The sequence below is a fragment of the Diplodia corticola genome (genome assembly GCF_001883845.1).
Source record: "Diplodia corticola strain CBS 112549 chromosome Unknown scaffold41, whole genome shotgun sequence".
In the NCBI taxonomy this organism is placed as follows: domain Eukaryota; kingdom Fungi; phylum Ascomycota; class Dothideomycetes; order Botryosphaeriales; family Botryosphaeriaceae; genus Diplodia; species Diplodia corticola.
Genome location: NW_017971520.1, coordinates 178,904 through 197,060, shown reverse-complemented (window position 1 = coordinate 197,060; position 18,157 = coordinate 178,904). Strand labels below are relative to the sequence as shown.

The 18,157-nt window shown below is 58.2% G+C and overlaps 7 protein-coding genes across 7 annotated transcripts; 6 read left to right on the top strand and 1 right to left on the bottom strand.

Annotated features, from left to right (window-relative positions):
- Positions 1–793: 793 nt before the first annotated feature.
- Positions 794–3,776, top strand: BKCO1_4100059 (beta-glucosidase; the record flags this gene model as incomplete). Its single annotated transcript, XM_020275822.1, has 4 exons — positions 794–1,030; positions 1,108–1,280; positions 1,340–1,437; positions 1,489–3,776. The coding sequence occupies 4 exons, from the start codon at positions 794–796 to the stop codon at positions 3,774–3,776; spliced, it is 2,796 nt and encodes a 931-aa protein (XP_020128330.1).
- A 1,598-nt stretch (positions 3,777–5,374) lies between these two features.
- BKCO1_4100058 (uncharacterized protein) lies at positions 5,375–5,982 on the top strand (the record flags this gene model as incomplete). The annotated part of the gene is made up of 2 exons (XM_020275821.1): positions 5,375–5,520; positions 5,667–5,982. 2 exons carry the CDS (start codon positions 5,375–5,377, stop codon positions 5,980–5,982), a joined length of 462 nt encoding a protein of 153 aa, XP_020128331.1.
- A 1,591-nt stretch (positions 5,983–7,573) lies between these two features.
- On the top strand, positions 7,574–8,358 carry BKCO1_4100057 (cell wall protein; the record flags this gene model as incomplete). The annotated part of the gene is made up of 2 exons (XM_020275820.1): positions 7,574–7,868; positions 8,051–8,358. The coding sequence occupies 2 exons, from the start codon at positions 7,574–7,576 to the stop codon at positions 8,356–8,358; spliced, it is 603 nt and encodes a 200-aa protein (XP_020128322.1).
- Positions 8,359–10,481: 2,123 nt separating this feature from the next.
- BKCO1_4100056 (dna repair protein rad51) lies at positions 10,482–11,866 on the top strand (the record flags this gene model as incomplete). The annotated part of the gene is made up of 3 exons (XM_020275819.1): positions 10,482–10,676; positions 10,728–11,313; positions 11,364–11,866. The coding sequence occupies 3 exons, from the start codon at positions 10,482–10,484 to the stop codon at positions 11,864–11,866; spliced, it is 1,284 nt and encodes a 427-aa protein (XP_020128323.1).
- A 258-nt stretch (positions 11,867–12,124) lies between these two features.
- BKCO1_4100055 (nadh:ubiquinone oxidoreductase subunit) lies at positions 12,125–12,764 on the bottom strand (the record flags this gene model as incomplete). Its single annotated transcript, XM_020275818.1, has 3 exons — positions 12,125–12,301; positions 12,409–12,668; positions 12,737–12,764. 3 exons carry the CDS (start codon positions 12,762–12,764, stop codon positions 12,125–12,127), a joined length of 465 nt encoding a protein of 154 aa, XP_020128324.1.
- A 665-nt stretch (positions 12,765–13,429) lies between these two features.
- BKCO1_4100054 (catechol dioxygenase) lies at positions 13,430–14,482 on the top strand (the record flags this gene model as incomplete). Its single annotated transcript, XM_020275817.1, has 3 exons — positions 13,430–13,621; positions 13,670–14,182; positions 14,246–14,482. The coding sequence occupies 3 exons, from the start codon at positions 13,430–13,432 to the stop codon at positions 14,480–14,482; spliced, it is 942 nt and encodes a 313-aa protein (XP_020128325.1).
- A 687-nt stretch (positions 14,483–15,169) lies between these two features.
- Positions 15,170–17,659, top strand: BKCO1_4100053 (pyruvate decarboxylase; the record flags this gene model as incomplete). Its single annotated transcript, XM_020275816.1, has 9 exons — positions 15,170–15,207; positions 15,277–15,307; positions 15,380–15,446; positions 15,513–15,608; positions 15,668–15,810; positions 15,870–15,950; positions 16,021–16,844; positions 16,994–17,274; positions 17,391–17,659. The coding sequence occupies 9 exons, from the start codon at positions 15,170–15,172 to the stop codon at positions 17,657–17,659; spliced, it is 1,830 nt and encodes a 609-aa protein (XP_020128326.1).
- Positions 17,660–18,157: the final 498 nt, after the last annotated feature.

Here is an 18,157-nt window from a genome sequence, read left to right as displayed (position 1 = left end):
GCGTGTGGAGGCCGAGTGCGGCTTTATTTCTGCTTCCAGTCTGTGCATCACCAGCCTGCAGCCCGCGCGAGAGCCGCCGCTGCGTCTTGGCCGGCCGTGGCACCAGAGCACTGTTGTCGCCCAGGGCCAGCGCAGCCGCCGGCCCGGCAATAATGACTTGTCGTCGCGCTGCCATTGCGCCCACACGCGAGATCTGGGCTGGGTGCGGGTAAGGCTGGGGAGGGGCGTCAATCCGTTTCATGAGGCTGGGACATGGCATTCTCTCGTCCGGCGCGCAGCTAGGTTGCGGACGGGACATGTCCGGCGGCTGGCCACCGATGCACCTGGCCGCATGGGGAGAAGGCAGCAGTTGGCAGCAGCTGGCAGCGGCGGCTTGGAGCTTGGCTGCCGGCAGGATCAGCAGGAACATTTGCCCCAGCGGGCGCGGTGCTAGCTAGGTAAGGTTCCCCGCCTACGGAGCTTAGCTACCCCGGTCGCTTCTGAAGTCATGTTGCATCCCGCCTGCCCGCCTGTCCGCGACTGCCTTAAATAAAGCCGCCATGTCCGCTGCACTGTCGACTTCTCCAGGGCTGCCTCCCATTCAATTCAAGCACAGCTCAATTGCCGCCCGAAAGTGCGTGTAGACTGTGACCATGCGCTTCACCACGGCCACCGCTGCTCTCGCGGTCGCGCCGTTAGTCGCCTCCCAGGTACGTGGCACTAGTCATCGTCTTTTCTTGCTACTGCTCCTCCACCACCACTGCTTCCATTCGCCACCCTGAAAACCACCCTGAAAACAACCCACCACATTTCCATGCCCCCTGTACCTCAGCATGGAAGACGTCCCGACCAGCAGCATCGACTGCGCCAGCCTCGCTCTGCCAGTACGCAGCCGCCGTCAGATGGTTTGCCTCCTGCTGAGCGTCCGCTGTCCGAGCGCTTGGTTTCTTTGGGTTCGGCGATGCGCTGGAGGAAGGCTCCAAAGCACTTCAATTGCATCACCCTTGGCATCATCGCGGCAAGCCTGGCTGTAGTCATAGGAATTGCCATTGTAAACCCTTACAGAGCACCTTGCAACCAATCCTCCAAGTTGCGCCAAGAGCCGCCTCACTGATCAACCACAAACAGGCCCTGAACAACTCGAACCCCGACGATGCTCTCTGGGGCGCCACCTCGCCACCATTCTACCCCTCGCCGTGGATGGATGGCTCTGGTGGTTGGACAGAGGCCTACGCAAAGGCCCAGGACTTCGTCAAGCAGATGACTCTGCTCGAGAAGGTCAACCTCACGACCGGCACCGGGTGAGTCGATATGCTCCTCAAAGACATGCACCGAGCAACACCTGCTGACTATTCACCAGCTGGGAGAGCGGTCCTTGCGTCGGAAACGTCGGTCCTGTCCCCCGTCTGGGGCTGCACTCTCTGTGCATGCAGGACTCGCCCACTGGCATCCGCTTCAGTACGTCAACCATTCATCCAGCCTCCCTGTTCGCTGGCTAACCCTCCATAGCCGACCACAACTCCGCATTCACTTCTGGCGGCACCATCGCTGCTTCGTTCGATCGCAGACTCTGGTACAAGCGCGGATATGACATGGGTGCTGAGTTTGCTGGAAAGGGCATCGACGTGCTTCTTGGCCCCGTCGTTGGTCCCCTGGGACGCACTCCCACCGGCGGCCGTAACTGGGAAGGCTTCAGTCCCGACCCTGTTCTGTCTGGAATTGCTGTTGGAGAGACGGTCAAGGGAATCCAGGATGCCGGCGTCATCGCTTGCACCAAGCACTACATCCTCAACGAGCAGGAGCACTTCCGCCAGGCCCCTGAGTCGCAGGGCTTCGGCGTCAACATCACCGAGTCCATCTCTTCCAACATCGACGACAAGACAATGCACGAGCTGTACCTTTGGCCCTTTGCCGACGCCGTCAGGGCTGGCACTGGCGCCATCATGTGCAGCTACAACCAGATCAACAACAGCTACGGCTGCCAGAACTCGCACACGCTCAACTACCTCCTCAAGGGCGAGCTTGGCTTCCAGGGCTTCATCATGAGCGATTGGCAGGCTCAGCACTCGGGCGTGGGCTCTGCCCTCGCTGGTCTGGATATGGCTATGCCCGGTGACACCCTCTTCAGCACCGGTAATGCTTTCTGGGGCGCCAACATGACGCTTGCCGTCGTCAACGGCACCATCCCCGAGTGGCGTCTCGATGATGCTGCCACCCGTATCCTCGCCGCTTACTTCTTTGCCGGCCGCGACAAGAACTACATTCCCACCAACTTCAACTCTTGGACGCTCGACACCGAAGGATACCAAAACGCAATCGCTGATGCCAACTGGGGCGTCGTCAACCAGCACGTCAACGTTCGCGCCGACCATTTCAAGAACATCCGTGAGGCTGCTGCCAAGTCGACCGTGCTCCTGAAGAATGCCAACGGCACTCTCCCTCTGACTGGCAAGGAGAAGTTTGTCGGCGTCTTCGGCAGTGACGCCGGTGACTCGCCGAATGGCCCCAATGGCTGCGATAACCACGGCTGTACCAACGGCACTCTCGCCATGGGCTGGGGTTCCGGAACTGCAAACTACCCCTATCTGATCTCACCCCTGACTGCCATTCAGAACGAGGTCTATGCCAACAACGGCGTCATTGACTGGGTCACCGACGACTGGAACTACGACAGAGTCAACGCGGTTGCCAAGCAGGCCAGCCACGCTCTCGTCTTCGTCAACTCCGACAGTGGTGAGGGCTTCATCGACTTCGACGGCAACGTCGGCGACCGCAAAAACCTGACCGTCTGGCATGACGGCGAGGCCTTGATTGCCAACGTGACGTCGGTCAACGACAACGTCATCGTCGTCATCCACAGCGTCGGCCCTGTCGAGCTCGGCGCCTTCAACGACAACCCCAACGTCACCGCCATCATCTGGGCCGGTCTCCCTGGCGAGCAGTCCGGCAACGCTCTCGCTGACGTCCTCTACGGCCGCGTCAACCCCGGCGCCAAGCTGCCCTTCACCATCGGTGCCAAGCGCGAGGACTACGGCACGGAGCTGCTGTACGAGCCCAACAACGGCGCCGACGCACCGCAGGACGACTTCAACGAGGGCGTCTTCATCGACTACCGCAGCTTCGACAAGCACAACATCACCCCCACGTACGAGTTCGGTTTCGGCCTCTCCTACACCACCTTCGACTACTCGGACCTGCAAATCGTCAAGCACACCGTCGCCGACTACACCCCCACCACCGGCAACACCACCGCCGCCCCCGTCCTCGGCAACTACAGCACCGACCTTGGCGACTACCAGTTCCCCGACGACATCTCCCCCATCCCGCTCTACCTGTACCCCTACCTCAACTCCACCGATCCGGCCACGGCCAACGGCGACTCGGAATCGGAATACGGCGCCCCCAACGACACGTACATCCCGGCCGGCGCCCTCGACGGCTCCTCTCAGGCCAAGATCCCGGCCGGCGGCGCGCCCGGCGGCAACCCCGCCCTGTACGATGTTTTGTTCACCGTCACCGCCACCGTCACGAACACCGGTGACGTCGAGGGCGATGAAGTCCCCCAGCTGTACGTGTCGCTGGGTGGACCGGAGGACCCGAAGGTGCAGCTCAGAGGTTTCGAGAGGTACACGATCCAGCCCGGTCAGAGCGTGAGGTTTGGCGTCGATGTGACGAGGAGGGATCTGAGCAATTGGGATGTCGTGAGTCAGAATTGGGCCATCAGCGAGTTTGAGAAGGAGGTTTTCGTGGGTAGCAGTTCGAGGAAACTGCCGTTGAGTGGGGTGTTGGATGTCTAATTGATTGGTTTTTGGGGGTGGTGGTGGAATCTTTTTTTTTAAAACTTAATGATGATGATGATGGAGATGGGCAGAAGGAAGATGGAAGAGAGGGCGGGTAAATAATGAGTAATGAGATTTGATGCTGATGCTGCTCATGAGCTGTTCTGTCTGGTGGTGCGTATGTTGAGGTGTTTTGGATGGGTGTTGGGCTGCCCGAGAAAGAGCAGAGGAGATTGAGACAAAGGTGAACTTGGGTTATTTTGCAACAGCAAAGTCGAGATCTCGTAGGTCCGTGACTCCATGGCGTATGTTCAGTGCGAAGAATACCGAAGTTGTTCTGGTGCAAAAGGAGGCAAAGAAAAAAGCCGGGTAAGCCTACACCCGGTTTTAGACCTTGTGGAAGAGAAATGCAGGGAGAACGTGCCGCGTGCATCATTTCTCTCTTCTCTGGCAAGTGATCGATCCTTCCCGGTCTTTTTTAGTTTCGCTTTTGCGTGATCGCTGTTGTGCCGGGTGCCGTACCTGTTGGTAGTGATAGTAGTGACTATTGCTCCCCACTCTGCTGAGGATGAAGGGGGAGCCAGCGTGTACCCTCCCAACAGCCCGATCGACCTGCAGGCCCGGGCGGTCACTTGCCCCCCCTTTCGAATCAGCTGGCCGAAGCTTCATATACGGAACTATCACCCTCCTTCTGCGTTGTATGAACCCCCCGCTCTAATTGTTCGCTGCCACCACTGCTCGGGAATTTTTTGGTCGTGAGAACCCGAGCGGTCTCTTCCTTCCCCCGCCGTCCAGCACGCAATGTGGGTGAGTGTGGGTTCGGCTGACTTGCTATTACCAAGGGATTCGATCAACACTTTCCTTTTCCTTTTTTGTTTTTTTGCCTGCAGTCTGGCGGGACTACCGGTACGGGCTCAACTTGAATAACTTTCTCGTTGCAGGTGTGGTTGATGGGACGTTGGGGGATACTAAAACCAATAGTATCAGCATTATTGCAGATGTTTAGCGTGACACGTATCAGAGACGAAGAGCTTCATTTTTTCCCCCTCCTTTCTGCCTTTACATGACACAGAGCCTTCCGAGAAATACTGAAAGTCATCTCAAGCAAGTTGAAGCATATCTCAAGCGGGAGGGTGGTAACCTGAAGCCGAAGGTGTTGTAATTTCGCACTAGTATTACCTGCCCAGGTTCCAGTGTAGGTGGGTGTATAGGCCCTCTCTACAAATCAGACTCTAAGGCGGATGTTCTTCGTATTTGCCCTGTCTAATAGAAGGTTTCTCCTATGCCGTATTGATCTAAGATAGGCGTGCATCGACCAACGTGACATCCTTAGTCGCGTTAGTATCGATAAATTTGCCGGGAAACGTGTAGGACATCCATGGTTCGCAGCTTACCATCACAACCACCCGCTCTCAACACTTTCGACCAAGCGTCAATCTAAAATCCAAGAAGAGTAAGTAAACATAGGCCTTGTCTGCCTTGCGTTGGGACAACCCAACCGGTTCGTCCTCCAACACGTGTGCCCAAAAGGCATAGAAATAGTCCCTGATCCCGCCTCTCAACGACGGCCATCTCTACAATCACCACTCCACAACTGCAATCACCTACTAGCAGCCATGAAGCTCTCCTCTTTCCTCGTCATCGCCGGGCTCCTGGCTACATCCACCGTCGCCTTCCCTGCGCAAGATGTCAAGTCGCTTGCAACCCCTGTTCCTGGCACGAATGACACACCGTCACGCGGTGCGGCACGCCACCCACGCAAGTAAATACACCCAAAGCTATCCCTCCTCCCTCCTCCCCTCGCTTCCTGAAGAGAGAGAGAGAGAGAGAGAGAGAGAGAGAGAGAGAGAGAGAGGGAAAAAAAAGAAGAGAAAAAAAAATGCTGACACGTACGACGCCGTGATGTAGGCAGCTGCCGAACGATTGCAACGAGTACGGGACGCGCCTGAAAGACGGAACATTGGCCCGCAACCCCGAGAAATGCGAATACCTGAAGCGCAAGAACAAAGAGAAGCAGAGTGCGTCCAAGGCCAAGCCCTCCAAGTCCAGCGGGGCAGCAGCAGCTAAGCCCGCCAAGTCGGCCAGCGGGAAGCCCGTCACGTCCAGCGCGAAGCCCACCAAGTCCAGCGAGAAGCCCGCCAAGTTTAGCGCGAAGCCCACCAAGTCCAGCGGGAAGCCCGTCGAGTCGTCTAGCGCGGCGCCCCAGCAAAGCACAACGGCTTGAATACCTAATAATGGCGCCTTCCAAAACGGATTTGACGGTGACTGATGAGTGGCGAGGGCGGGGGGATCATCGCTTGCGCCAGCACGTTCGCCCAGTCACCGTCGAACTTTTGCGGATGGTGTCGTTGGGGTGGTTATGGGGGAGGGGGTCGAAAAGGTCGAGCTGGACAATAGGTGGCCTTGAGGCTATGGAGGTGATGATGTTAGAGGCTTCTGCCGAGGATCAAAAACAAAAAAAAAACAAAAAAGGATGATGATTTTCTTGTGGGTTAGATGTTAGTTAGGAAATTTTAAAGTACCCGTTTAGGCTATCGAAATTGAAAGATTCACGGATTGGTGGTTTTATTTTTTTTTTGGGAACATCTCTCAACTGTCTAACACTCTAGTTAGTACCACGGTTGCTGGGATGTGGTACGAGAACGTCACTTTTATCCCGTGACACTCCATCCGGCTACCATCGCCGTCGCTCCTGACAAACCATCCCACCGAAGATGAAACTCAACAACTCTCTAGCAGGATGGCAGCCCTTTCCTTCCATTGTATGCGACACGCTCGCCGATGTCTGATCGTGGTAGTTTGTGGCATGTTCATGTTTATGCAGTTCCAAACGGGAGCAACCTCGCTCTCCAGCGCCCAGCAAAACATGTAGTCATCGCCGCAACAGGCGCATACCTTGGGCTGGTCGCCGCGGCCTGTTCTTGAAAGTCTGCCCATCATCTCCGAGGCGACCTCTCTCCATAGTCAAGGAAGTGCATAGAATGTTACGATGTGATGGTTGCAGCGAACGTCGGGTGCCTTCCAAGCGGGAATCTGCATGGCGCTTTACTTGCGGTACGCTCTGCTCTCGGAAACGATCACCACTTAACAGACTTCTTACTGCTGGATCGAAGTTCACGAGGAAGCTTCGAAGAAGAAGACGGACCTCAAAGTCGACGTTTTCTATTGATTGGAGTGTTACCCTGCACCTGGCCCCTTGCAGCTAGAGGAGTTCTATATTTACTTCCTTGGCGCATATCCATACGTGTGACGCTATACGTCATTAATCTATCCATCTTACTATGCAGCCTTCTTCGCCGCATCGTCAGAGCCGAAGTCTTTCGGCAGACCGATGAGATGTAAGGCATTTCAACACAGCCAAAAGGAACTACTAGAAAAGTCACGATACTCAGCTATGACACGGGTTTAGGGATGTGGCGAGAAAAGCCGGCGATATGGCGTGTCTGTTAGCTGTTCATGTGTCACCTGTAAGTACGAAGTAAACTGTCTTGTCTCCACAAAAGTGGTGGCTTGCATGCGGGGGAGCGTCGCGATCTACGCAGGCCAAGCAAATTATACGAGCTGCGCCAACCTTGTCATGACGTTCAAGCATCTGATCATCTCCGCCCGCCTCGCCAGCCACGTCGCCTCCAGTCCGCTGACATGCTCTATATATACCGAGACTCTCCTGCATCTGTGTACTTCCCGTGCTCAACGGCAATAACAGCAACCATCCAACCCACACCACCTCCACCACCCAAGCACCTCTAAACACCTACACTCCCCCACCCAAAAAAAGAAAACAAGAAGAAGAAGAAGAAGAAGAAGCAAAAAAAATGAAGCCCACCCCCGCCCTCGCCTCCGCCCTCATCCTCACCGCCAGCCGTCTCGTCGGCCGCGCCATTGCCGTCGACCCGCGCTTCCCGCCCACCGGCCCCTTCAAAATGACCGTCCTCGCCCCCGACCAACCGGCCATCCACTACAGCCCCGTCAAGGCCTCCGGCGGCTACTTCTACATCAACAAGCCCACCAACTCCACCTGCGGCGACGTCGAGCCCATCCTCGACGGCCCCACGGCCGACGGCGGCGCGCTGAGCACCTACGGCGACGGCAGGGAGGATACGCAGCAGAGTAAGTCGGCGCGCGCGCTTTCCCTTCTTCTGGCAATGCAATGCAATACAACCCCTTTTCCCCTCCCCTCCCCTCCCCTCCCCTTCCATTTCTCTCTTGAAATCGGTTCGAGACGTGTGCATCTGTCCGTCCGACATCGGCGATGACTGATGACTGACTGACGACACCCCCCCCCCGCCCAGCCTTCCTCGACATCTCCGGCGCCGCCGGCGGCATCTTCTCGTACCTGGGCCCGCTGTACAAGGCGCTGACGTTCGACCACATCGCGGACGAGTTCTCGCGCGTCGCGGGCGACGACATCTCGCAGCTGTACTACGAGGACGCCGGCTGGCTGGCTTGTCCGACGGGGAATGACCCGGCGGACGGCGTGTATGTAGTTTACGCGGACAAGGCGTACGGGCATGCGGTTGGGAGGGAGGAGTGCATTCCGTTTGGGATACGGACGGATGCGGTGGAGGGGGAGGGGTTGAGGGTTTGTGAGTATTTGTAGGGAGAGGGAATGGGACGGTCTCCGATGGGGTGGTTGGTTGGTGGAAACCGTTGCAGGAGCTTGACACGTGCATGTCATCTAGTAGTTAGTCGTCTGACGAGTCGAGTCCAGTTTGAGAGTGATATGGACGGTGGGTAAAAAAGAAAAGGACAAAAGAGAAGGATAGGACCGACCGAGACTTAACTCAGGACCTTCCTCCGGCCGCTATTAAACCAGTACACTCTATGCGCAGGCCTTACTTAATACGCCAGAAGCCGCTCTACCAACTGAGCTATCCGTGGCGGAAAAGGACGCGGTTCGGGCTTATATAGTGACAGGTCCAAAAGTCACCTCAGGATGGCCTAGGCCGTGTTCCAGCAGCTCATTCTTGCGAATCAGGCGGAGGAATTGTAGGGGGAGATGGTGTTGAGAACTTCGTCGCGAGATGGAAGGAGGGGACAGGGAGCGGGAATCACCGCAAAGCTCATAACAACAAGACAAAGGATATAGATACGAAAGTGCGAAAGCAAAAGAGAAACAAGAAAAGAAGGTGGTGTCTCGCAACGCATCAAGCCAAAGACCGCCAGAATACCAACCTCTCATGAACGAGCCACCACCGCTCTCACCTCCATCCACCAGCAATGACCAGCCCACCGGCAGCTACCTCACTCTTTCTCCCCTCCACCAAACCCCAACCACCACACTCCAACAATCTATCTTTCCTCTCCCCACCCATCACCATAACCCCACCCAAATCTACCACATCCAGCCAACCCAAACTCGGCTGCACGTCAAAAAAACAGCTCCAAAAACGGGCCATCGTACTACCCCTCGATTGCCTCCGGCGGCGGCAGGGAGTAGCGCATCGCATACGTACATACCACCGGGTCCACCACCTCCACCCGGACCCGACCCGACCCGCCCGCCGACGACGGCACGACAAACGCGTGCTGACTTGTGTGAATGCTCGAAAGTGTCTTCGTCCCTTGATTTATGCGTGAAGTCCGATACGCGGACAGACTAAGTGCGTGATGGCTCCAGGTAGATGGTCATGAGATTGACAGGGTATTCGTTCCAAATCGACTCGGTGGGCTTGATGAGATCGGTATGCAAAAGAGACGTTCGGCGGCCGAGGTTCATGGAGAAGCTCTTGTCGAGGTTATAGCACCAGATGAACCAGACAGTAGTACATCTAGTTCGTCTCCGCTTGCGGATCGTAAAAGTTGCATCGTCCCGTGTAAAGACCGAGGTCCATGTCGCGGAAGATATTGATAGCATTGCCGGTTCCAATCGCACTCGTGTTCCGGGAACGTTGGTGACCCGATCTGCTGGAGAAGCTTATTTTAATACCACGTTCCTTCGGCGAAAGAGGGCTCCGACCATCCTTCTCCTCGGACAAGATCGAAGTCACAGCAACGCGGCCAGAGCTCTACAAGAGAACCTACACACTGTAAGCCCCGGGTCCTCCCGCTTTACCCGCCAACGAAGCTTTGTTAACTGACACAGTGTGACACACAGACCCACGGCTTCAACTTGGCGGCGGCCCTGTTGGGATGAGTGGGGGCGGCGAGGGCGATGGTTCGGTATGTTGCATCTCTTTGTTTTTTCTGTGCTTGATGATGAAGGGCTGACTGTGTGCGAGGTTGTAGGCTGAGAAGGATGGATATGACAGCGAAGCGCAGACGAAAGAGTGTGGGAGAGTGCCTCCAATTTACGAGATGGCTCCGACATATGAGATGACTGTGGAATCGCTTTTTTCATAAGTTGAGCAGTTTTGGTCACGGAAAAGCGCAAACCGGAGCTCTTGAGTGTTGCCGGTTCGGGTCTTGTGGGCAAATGCAGGAGACAGGTTCATTGTCTCTTCACTGGAGTAGAGAGAAAGGCGTGCGGTTGAATCACTCATGTTGGCACCAAAGTGATTGATGCGCGGTGAGGACGACGGGGTGATGAGAGAGTTGTTGACGGTCAGTAGCCGACGCGTCGATCAGAAAAGTGGACGCGGGCGGCTAAGCAGTGGGTTGACTAGCGCGGCAGCCTAAATCGCTCCGGGTAGCCGATCAGTGCCGACACTCTGACCATGACCTCGCCCACTTACCAACCCTGCCAAGACCACCAAGAGCGCGGATGAAGTGCTGGAGACAGGGATGGACATGCTGAGCACCATCCAGCCAATCCTGGCCTCCTCGTTGCTTGCGCAAATCCCTGAAGAGGGCGGCGGGCAATTGCCGCGGACGGGTTGCGGCACCCGCGAAATCGACGACGCTCTCAGAGGAGGCCTTGACCTCGGGGTCGGAGGTGTAGCATGCATCAGCGGGGAAAAAGGCATCGGCAAGACGGCGGTCAGTCTGCTTCACATCCTCCGAGGCATCTCACGTTTCTGACCTCCCCAGCTTGCGTTTGCTTTTTTGACCACGCACTTGCTGAGTCAGCCCGCAAACCAAGCCGTCGTCATAGACACGACCGGCACCTTTGACGTCCTCAGGCTCTACAACAGCATTTTATCAAGAATTCGAGCCGATCCGAGTCCTGCAGCAGAAGACCAAGAAGCTGTCGCCGAAGAAACTCTTGGAAAGGTGAAGATCATGCGAGTTTTCGATTTTCTGGGCATGATAGAAGCAGTATCCGAGGTGCGAGAAACACTTGAGAACCAGCGCCATCATCAGGAAAGTCGACAAGAAAATCCTTTGCAAGAGCCTGCACGCCCCAAAGAACAAGTTCCGGCAAAGGACCAGGAAACTCGTAAACCACAACGCATCCGGAGCACCATTCCTGACAGCGAGGATGAATCGGAAGACGACGACGACGCAATGTTACTCGATCAGGATGAAGAGCCAACTGAAGACGAGAGAACAGAGGAGATGCCGGAAGATGGCAATGGGAGGAAAGAAGAAGCAGAAGATGGGAGAGTTGGCATGATCGTCGTTGATAACATCACCCACGCCGTCAGCCCTATGATGAAAACCAACTACGCCCAAGGTACGCCCCACGAACCTTGGCCAACGTAACAAAACGGCTAACAGTACTAGCTTCCGCTCTCTTGACGTCCTTCCTTCGCTCTCTGTCGCAGCTCACCAGGACGCACAAACTCATCACCGTCCTCGTCAACGCCGTGACCACCGTCCCGAAACCCCCTCCATCAGCCACCGACTCGCCGCAGCACACGCAAGCCCCCATCAAGAATCCATGTCCATCCATCTTCGCATCGGCAGGACATATCATGCCAGCTCTTTCCCCCATCCTCCCAGCCCAGGCCGACTTCCACCTCCTGATCACCTCACAACCTCTTACTCGCCAAGATGCAGTCACCCTCCACTCTTTCTCGAATAACCCTTCCTCTCACGCCAACGGGAGCAGATTGGACCGGGCGAGCGTGATGGAAGTGTTGAATGATCGCTATGGAGATCGAGTTGGAAGATGGGCAGCGTTTGCATCGGATGCGAGCGGGTTGATTGTAGGCGTAGATCCGGAACGTGGAGTTCCGCCGAAGCAGTACCGTCTGCCCGGATTCGCGAGCAAGATGGTTCTTTGACAACGGTTCCGACTGATCCACTCTTATATGTAGTCAGTCATCAAACACAAGCTACGTGTGGATTAGCAAAAACCACAAAAGAATTGCGGGTTCAACCAAAAAGAAAAAATGCTCTCCATATGTCATGGAATTCCGTCGGATATCATATACACAAGGGCTCCACTCGGACCCCAGTACCCGGCGCCTTCGATTGTATCTCTAATCTTTCCCCTTGCGCCGCCTTCGGTCTTTCCTCCCCCCACGCATGATCCCCTTCCTCTAGTACAGAGACGGGCCCTTGGCGGGGATGATGCCGGTCTTCAGGTTCTTCTCCTCGGGACCGCCGGGCAGCAAGCCCAGCGTCTTAACATCCTCGGGCTTACGCTCGCCCTCGCGGCCGATGCCCTGCGCCTCAGCTCTGCGGAGGGCAGCCTGCATGGCGAAAGTCTTGGCGTGCTGTTGCGTTTCAAACCACCACCTCGTCAGCCCTTGGTCGTACAGTCGCACGTCGCCAGTGGTCCCGCTTCGCGCGTCTCCGGGAGCATCTATGTCGGGACGCGTACCTCCTTCTTGTGGTGCAGGCACTCGTAGTAGTCGTCGAGCGTGGCGAGGCACTTGCTCTTGCCGTCCTTGTTCTCGGCGCTGCTGTTGGTCACGTAGCAGGCGAGGACTTCCTGCCAGAAGGGGAAGCAGCGGGAGGGACCTGTGATTGAGAAAGATGGCGCATCAGCATCATGGCCGAAGACGGGGCGGGGGTCGAGCGGCGTGCGGGCGCGCGGGATGGATGGAGTCGGACGGAGGTGCGTGAGGGACGGGAACGGGGCTGGTCGGGGCGACGCGCGGACGGGGCAGGCCGTGCGGGTGGGCAATCGGGGAGGCGAAGAGGCGTACCGCCGTTGAGGCCAAAGCCGGAAGCCATTGTGTCGATAGGTCGGGTGCTCTGAGCTTCTCGCGATTGGGCTGGGGCGGTTGGAGTGAGGTTGCGGGTTCACGGCGGACGGGCTTGGCGCGTTACATAAGGCCAAACGCAGCCCCGCCCATTGGACTCGGGAACGGTGCGCATCGCGAGCATCCATGGCCGGCCAGAGCGACCTGCTCCCTTTGCGCTCAGGTGCAGGCTGATCTTACGGCACGCACCCACCGCGGAATTGATTCCTCAATGCCCTGAAGGCCCTGAAGGCGCCAACGGAGCCCATCCGCACCCGCTCAAGTCCCGCAGCGCTGTCCCGGAAGTCAAATATCAGACGGCTCCCTGCCGAGCCGGCTGGATGGTCTTGACAACCCGGCCGTGTGCCTCCGTGTCGCGTTCCCCGGCTGCTCCGTGTCAACCCCTCGGCCGACCCAAGTCCACCACGCCAGTGGCAGCGTGCGCTATCCGATCAAGTGAACCGCTATCCGACGGCCTCCCGACGCAGGGCAGCCCCGCGGCGCCGTCCCCGCGATGGCGCGCTGAGGGTCGATCAGCCGTCTATTCATGGGAGCAGCATTAACAATCAGCCGTGAGACTGCTGGGATATAAGCTGTCCACCCGCACCGCGCCGTCCAATCCCACAAAGACCTTCCCCATCACTCGTCTGCTACACCATGGCTCCCAACGGCACCGCCCCGGCGAACCACCGCTTCGACCCCAACTTCACCCAGAATGTCATCAACGCTACCGGTCCCAAGGCCACGCCGCGGGTAAGGCAGGTCATTGGCAGCGCCATCCAGCACCTCCACGACTGGGCCCGCGAGAACGAGCTCACCGTCGACGAGTGGATGCAAGGTCTGGAGCTGGTACGTGGACACTGACGACAGACCAGAGCAGAACTGACTCCCTGCCAGATCAACGAAGCCGGCCGCATGTCCAACGACCGCCGCAACGAAGGCCAGCTCGTCTGCGACATCCTGGGCCTCGAGTCCCTCGTCGACGAAATCACGTACAAGCTGGCAGCCGAAGCGGAGGACGCGCCCACGGCCACGGCCATCCTGGGTCCCTTTTACCGCAAGGACTCGCCGCAATACCCCATGGGCGGCAACATCGTGCAGGGCAAGGAGGGCGAGCACGGCGACCGCACCTGGATGCACGGCAGGGTCATGGACTTCACCACGGGCAAGCCCATCGCCAACGCCCAGCTGGAGGTGTGGCACACGGCGCCCAACGGCCTGTACGAGCAGCAGGACCCGGACCAGCCCGACTTCAACCTCCGCGGCCGCTTCGTCACCGGCCCGAGCGGCGAATACGACTTCTACTGCCTGCGGCCCGTCCCCTACCCCATCCCGTACGACGGCCCGGCCGGTGTGCTGCTCACGGCGCTGGACAGACACCCCATGCGGCCGGCGCACATCCACTTCCTGGTCAGTTAGCCGATGATTGTTCGCGTGCGTGAGGGGGGACGAATCGTGGCTGACGCTCTGCAGGTGTCGGCACCCGGCTACAAGCCCATCGTGACGCAGGTGTTCGACAGGAACGACAAGCACCTCGAGGACGACTCGGTGTTTGCGGTCAAGGATTCGCTGATCATCGACTTCAAGGAGAAGAAGGGCGATCCCAAGGCCGACTTCGAGGTGACGTACGACTTTAGGCTGGCCAGCTTCGACGAGGCGAAGAAGCAGTCAGTGGCCGGCGCCACGCAGCCGTCCACTGCTGGCGCGTGAGCAGGAAGCCCTTGGTTTTTACGTTTCGTATTCCCCGTCTGTCTTGGTAGCGTAGCGCGTGTGGAATGAGCGGTGAATGGGGGAACATTTGGAGCTTCAGAGGGCAAGTTTGAGCCCACGTTGCTCCCAGTCACTCGCCCCGAGCATGGGGACGCAAGAGAATGGTCGTAGGAGATAGCGCTGTAGCTAAATGATGATTATTTTTCGCCGACCTTGGCAGGAACGCCACGGTGATACAGAGGACCCTGAAACCTTTTGGTGGGGGGTGGGCGGCAGGCGGGATCCCCCGCAGTCCTGACGTAAGGCCGCGGATAGCCGGGGTTTATCACGTCTTTTTTGGAGCACGCGCATCTCTGCGAGCATTACGAGAGAAATGCCCCTCACTGGGTCAGCCACTATCGCCGCGCTGCAGCTGTCGATTGGCCCGGCTGTTGGCGACAATCAACAGGAGCGCGGGGTCTTCGGTAAGACCAGCTGGCGAGTCAAAATGTACATAGACGGGTGCGCCCTGTCGGCTACATTGCTTGGCTGTGCATCCCTTTCTTTGGTTCTCACATCCTTTTTCCATACACTTCTTCTACTTTGCAACCTCCAGGCCTGGCCGCTTCTTTGTTCTTTCGCCTAGCCAGCCACTCGCCTCTTTTCCCCAACACACCTCCAACCTACCTTGTTACCCCGCATCCCAACATGTCAACAATCACGCTTGGCCGCTACCTTTGGGAAAGGTTCGTTCTCATTTGCTCGCGTGGCACATTGATCGAGAAAAAAATTCATATCACTGACCCATCCTGCAGGCTGCATCAAGTCGGTGTTGATACCATTCTCGTACGTGGACCGCTCCCGGGTTTTATTAAATTCAAGAAACTTGCCTTACTCACGTGCATTCAAAATCCATAGGGAGTTCCAGGAGACTTTAACCTCCAGTTCCTCGATTACATCTACGAAGTGGAAGGCCTGAGATGGGGTCAGTCAATCAAGAGCTCGGACTTCCCGTGGTTGCAGGACGTGCAAAACTGACGGGGCATCGTAGTCGGAAATGCGAATGAGCTCAACGCCGCCTACGCCGCCGACGGCTATGGTCGTGTCAAGGGCGTGCCGGGTGTTGTCGTCACCACTCACGGCGTCGGTCAGTTGTTTCTTTCCTCTCTCGCAGACGGGGCAAGTTCGTCTGACACGGTGGTGCAGGTGAGCTCAGTGCCCTCAATGGCATCGCCGGCGCACACAGCGAGCAGGTCAAAGTGATCCACGTCGTCGGCCAAACCACGAGGAAGATGCAGCAGGAGCGCATGTTGATACACCACGCCATCAGCAACGATCCCGACCACAAGGCACGCCGGGCTGAGACATGATCCCCTCTTCTCTCTTCACGTGCTGACAGGAGGACCAGGTCTACAGCAAGATGTCGAAGCTAGCGCGGGTGGCCGAAGCAGAGCTCGACGACATCAACACCGCCCCCGCAGAAATCGACGTACGTACCTCTCGCCCCAGCAAAAGAAAGGACCACAAAAAAGCCGTACTAAACCACCACCCACCACCAGCGCGTCATCCGCGAATGCTTCCTCCAATCCCGCCCCGTCTACATCTTCCTCCCCCTCGACCTCTCCCAAGAAACCGTCCCCGCCACCCTCCTCTCCAAACCCATCGACCTCTCCCCCCCAATCTCGCCGCCCTCCCAATCCGCCGCCGCCTCCGCCATCCTCGCCTTCCTCCGCGCCGCCCGCCACCCGGCCATCTACATCGACTGCCTCACCCAGCGCCACAACGCCGTCGCCGAGGCGCGCGCGCTCGTCCGCGCCCTCCGCCTGCCCGTCTTCGCCTCCAACATGGGCAAGTGCATCGTCGACGAGTGCGACCCCCTCTTCGTCGGCACGCTCAACGGCGCGCTCGCCGCGCCGGGCGTCGCCGACGCCCTCGCCGCCCGCGACGCCGTCCTCGTCCTCGGCGACCTCCCGTGCGACACCAACACCGGCGCCTTCACGCGGCCCATCGATCTGGGCAACGCGGCGGTCGTGAATCCGTTCGACGTGCGGATCAAAGGCGAGACGACGTTCGCGGGCACGTACATGAAGCCGCTGCTGGCGGAGCTGGCGGAGCGCGCGGCCGGCGGCGGATCAGAGCCCGATGACGGGAATTGGCCGCCGAGGGAGATGCCGGCGCTGCCGCGCCTGGAGGACTGTCCGGACCACCCCGCGCATCCGCGCAACTGCGCGTATCAGGCTTTCCCCGAGCAGACGATCACGCACGAGTGGGTGTGGCGGACGATCGCGGACGGGTTTTTGAGGGAGGGCGACGTGGTGATTCCGGATACGGGGACGAGCACGTTTGGGTTGGCGGACGCGAAGTTTCCTGTGCGGAATGTGAGGTGAGTGCGTGGGTTTGATCATTGAGCGTCGTGTTGGTGCTGGCGATACACACCTCCCCCTTTTTTTCCCCCTCTTTTTCTTTCTTCTCAGTTGGACATGGGGATCGTGGTGTGTGGTGTGCTAATCGCTCTTCTTGACAAAACACCAGGTTCGTCGCCCAAACCTACTACGGCTCCATCGGGTGGTCCGTCCCCGCGGCGCTGGGGTCGGAGCTCGCGCTCGAGGAGATGGCCGCGGCCAAGCAGCGCGCAGGCGCGCCCGACGCGCGGTTCGCGCGCGGCCGGACGCTGCTGTTCGTCGGCGACGGCAGCCTCGGCCTGACGGTGCAGGAGCTGGGCACCATGGTCCAGCAGGGCACCAAGCCCATCGTCTTCATCATCAACAACAAGGGGTACACGATCGAGCGCATCATCCACGGCGCAAACTACTGTAAGTCCCCCCCCACCAAAAAAAAACCCCACCCCCCACCCCCCAACCCACATTCCCCCTGCACACCCTACATACCCACCCACCCACCGAACCGAGACTGATACCACCACAAACAGCCTACAACGACGTCAACCGCCTCTCCTACCAGCACCTCCTCCCGCTCTTCCAGCACCCCAGCCCGGACACGTGCTACCGCCGCTGCGCCAGCAAGCACGAGCTCGTCGCCGCCCTCGCCGACCCCGAGCTGCGCGACCCCGAGCGCCTGCAGGTCGTCGAGGTCGTCATGGACCGCCTCGACGTGCCGTGGCGGCTGATGGAGATCATTCGGTCGCGCGCGGGTAAAGGGGAGGAGCTGAGGGGGGAGGGGTTCTTTGGGCAGGATTGATTTTTTTTGGTTGGTTGGTTGGTTGGTTGGTTGAGGAGGGAGATGGGTGGGATGAGGCTTGCTGGGATGGGATTGGGAAGAGAGGTTTGGTAGGATTGGGGAGAAGGGAAGTTTTTTTGGTGGAATTGGGTAGAGAGATGGGTTTGGTGGGTGCGGCGAAGGGGGACGGGGACTCTGCGCAGAATGGCTTGTGTGTACGTGGGGAGGGTTGCTAGATTCTCTGGCTACTAGAACTAAAGAATATGGCCGCCATAAATTTGACCCCCCCCTGGGAAAACTACTTTTTCTCCGTCGCTCACCTTGAATTTATATGTAAAATAGTAGGCAAACTCGGAGAGCTCGCTAGCATCCCGTATGCCAGCCTTACCGGCTACCAGCCTCACCGGCTACCAGCATCACCAGTCACCACCCACCAGCCTCACCACCCACCGGCCACCGGCCTCACCACCCACTAGCCTCACCCACCGGTCTCACCCACCGGCCTCACCCACCAGCCTC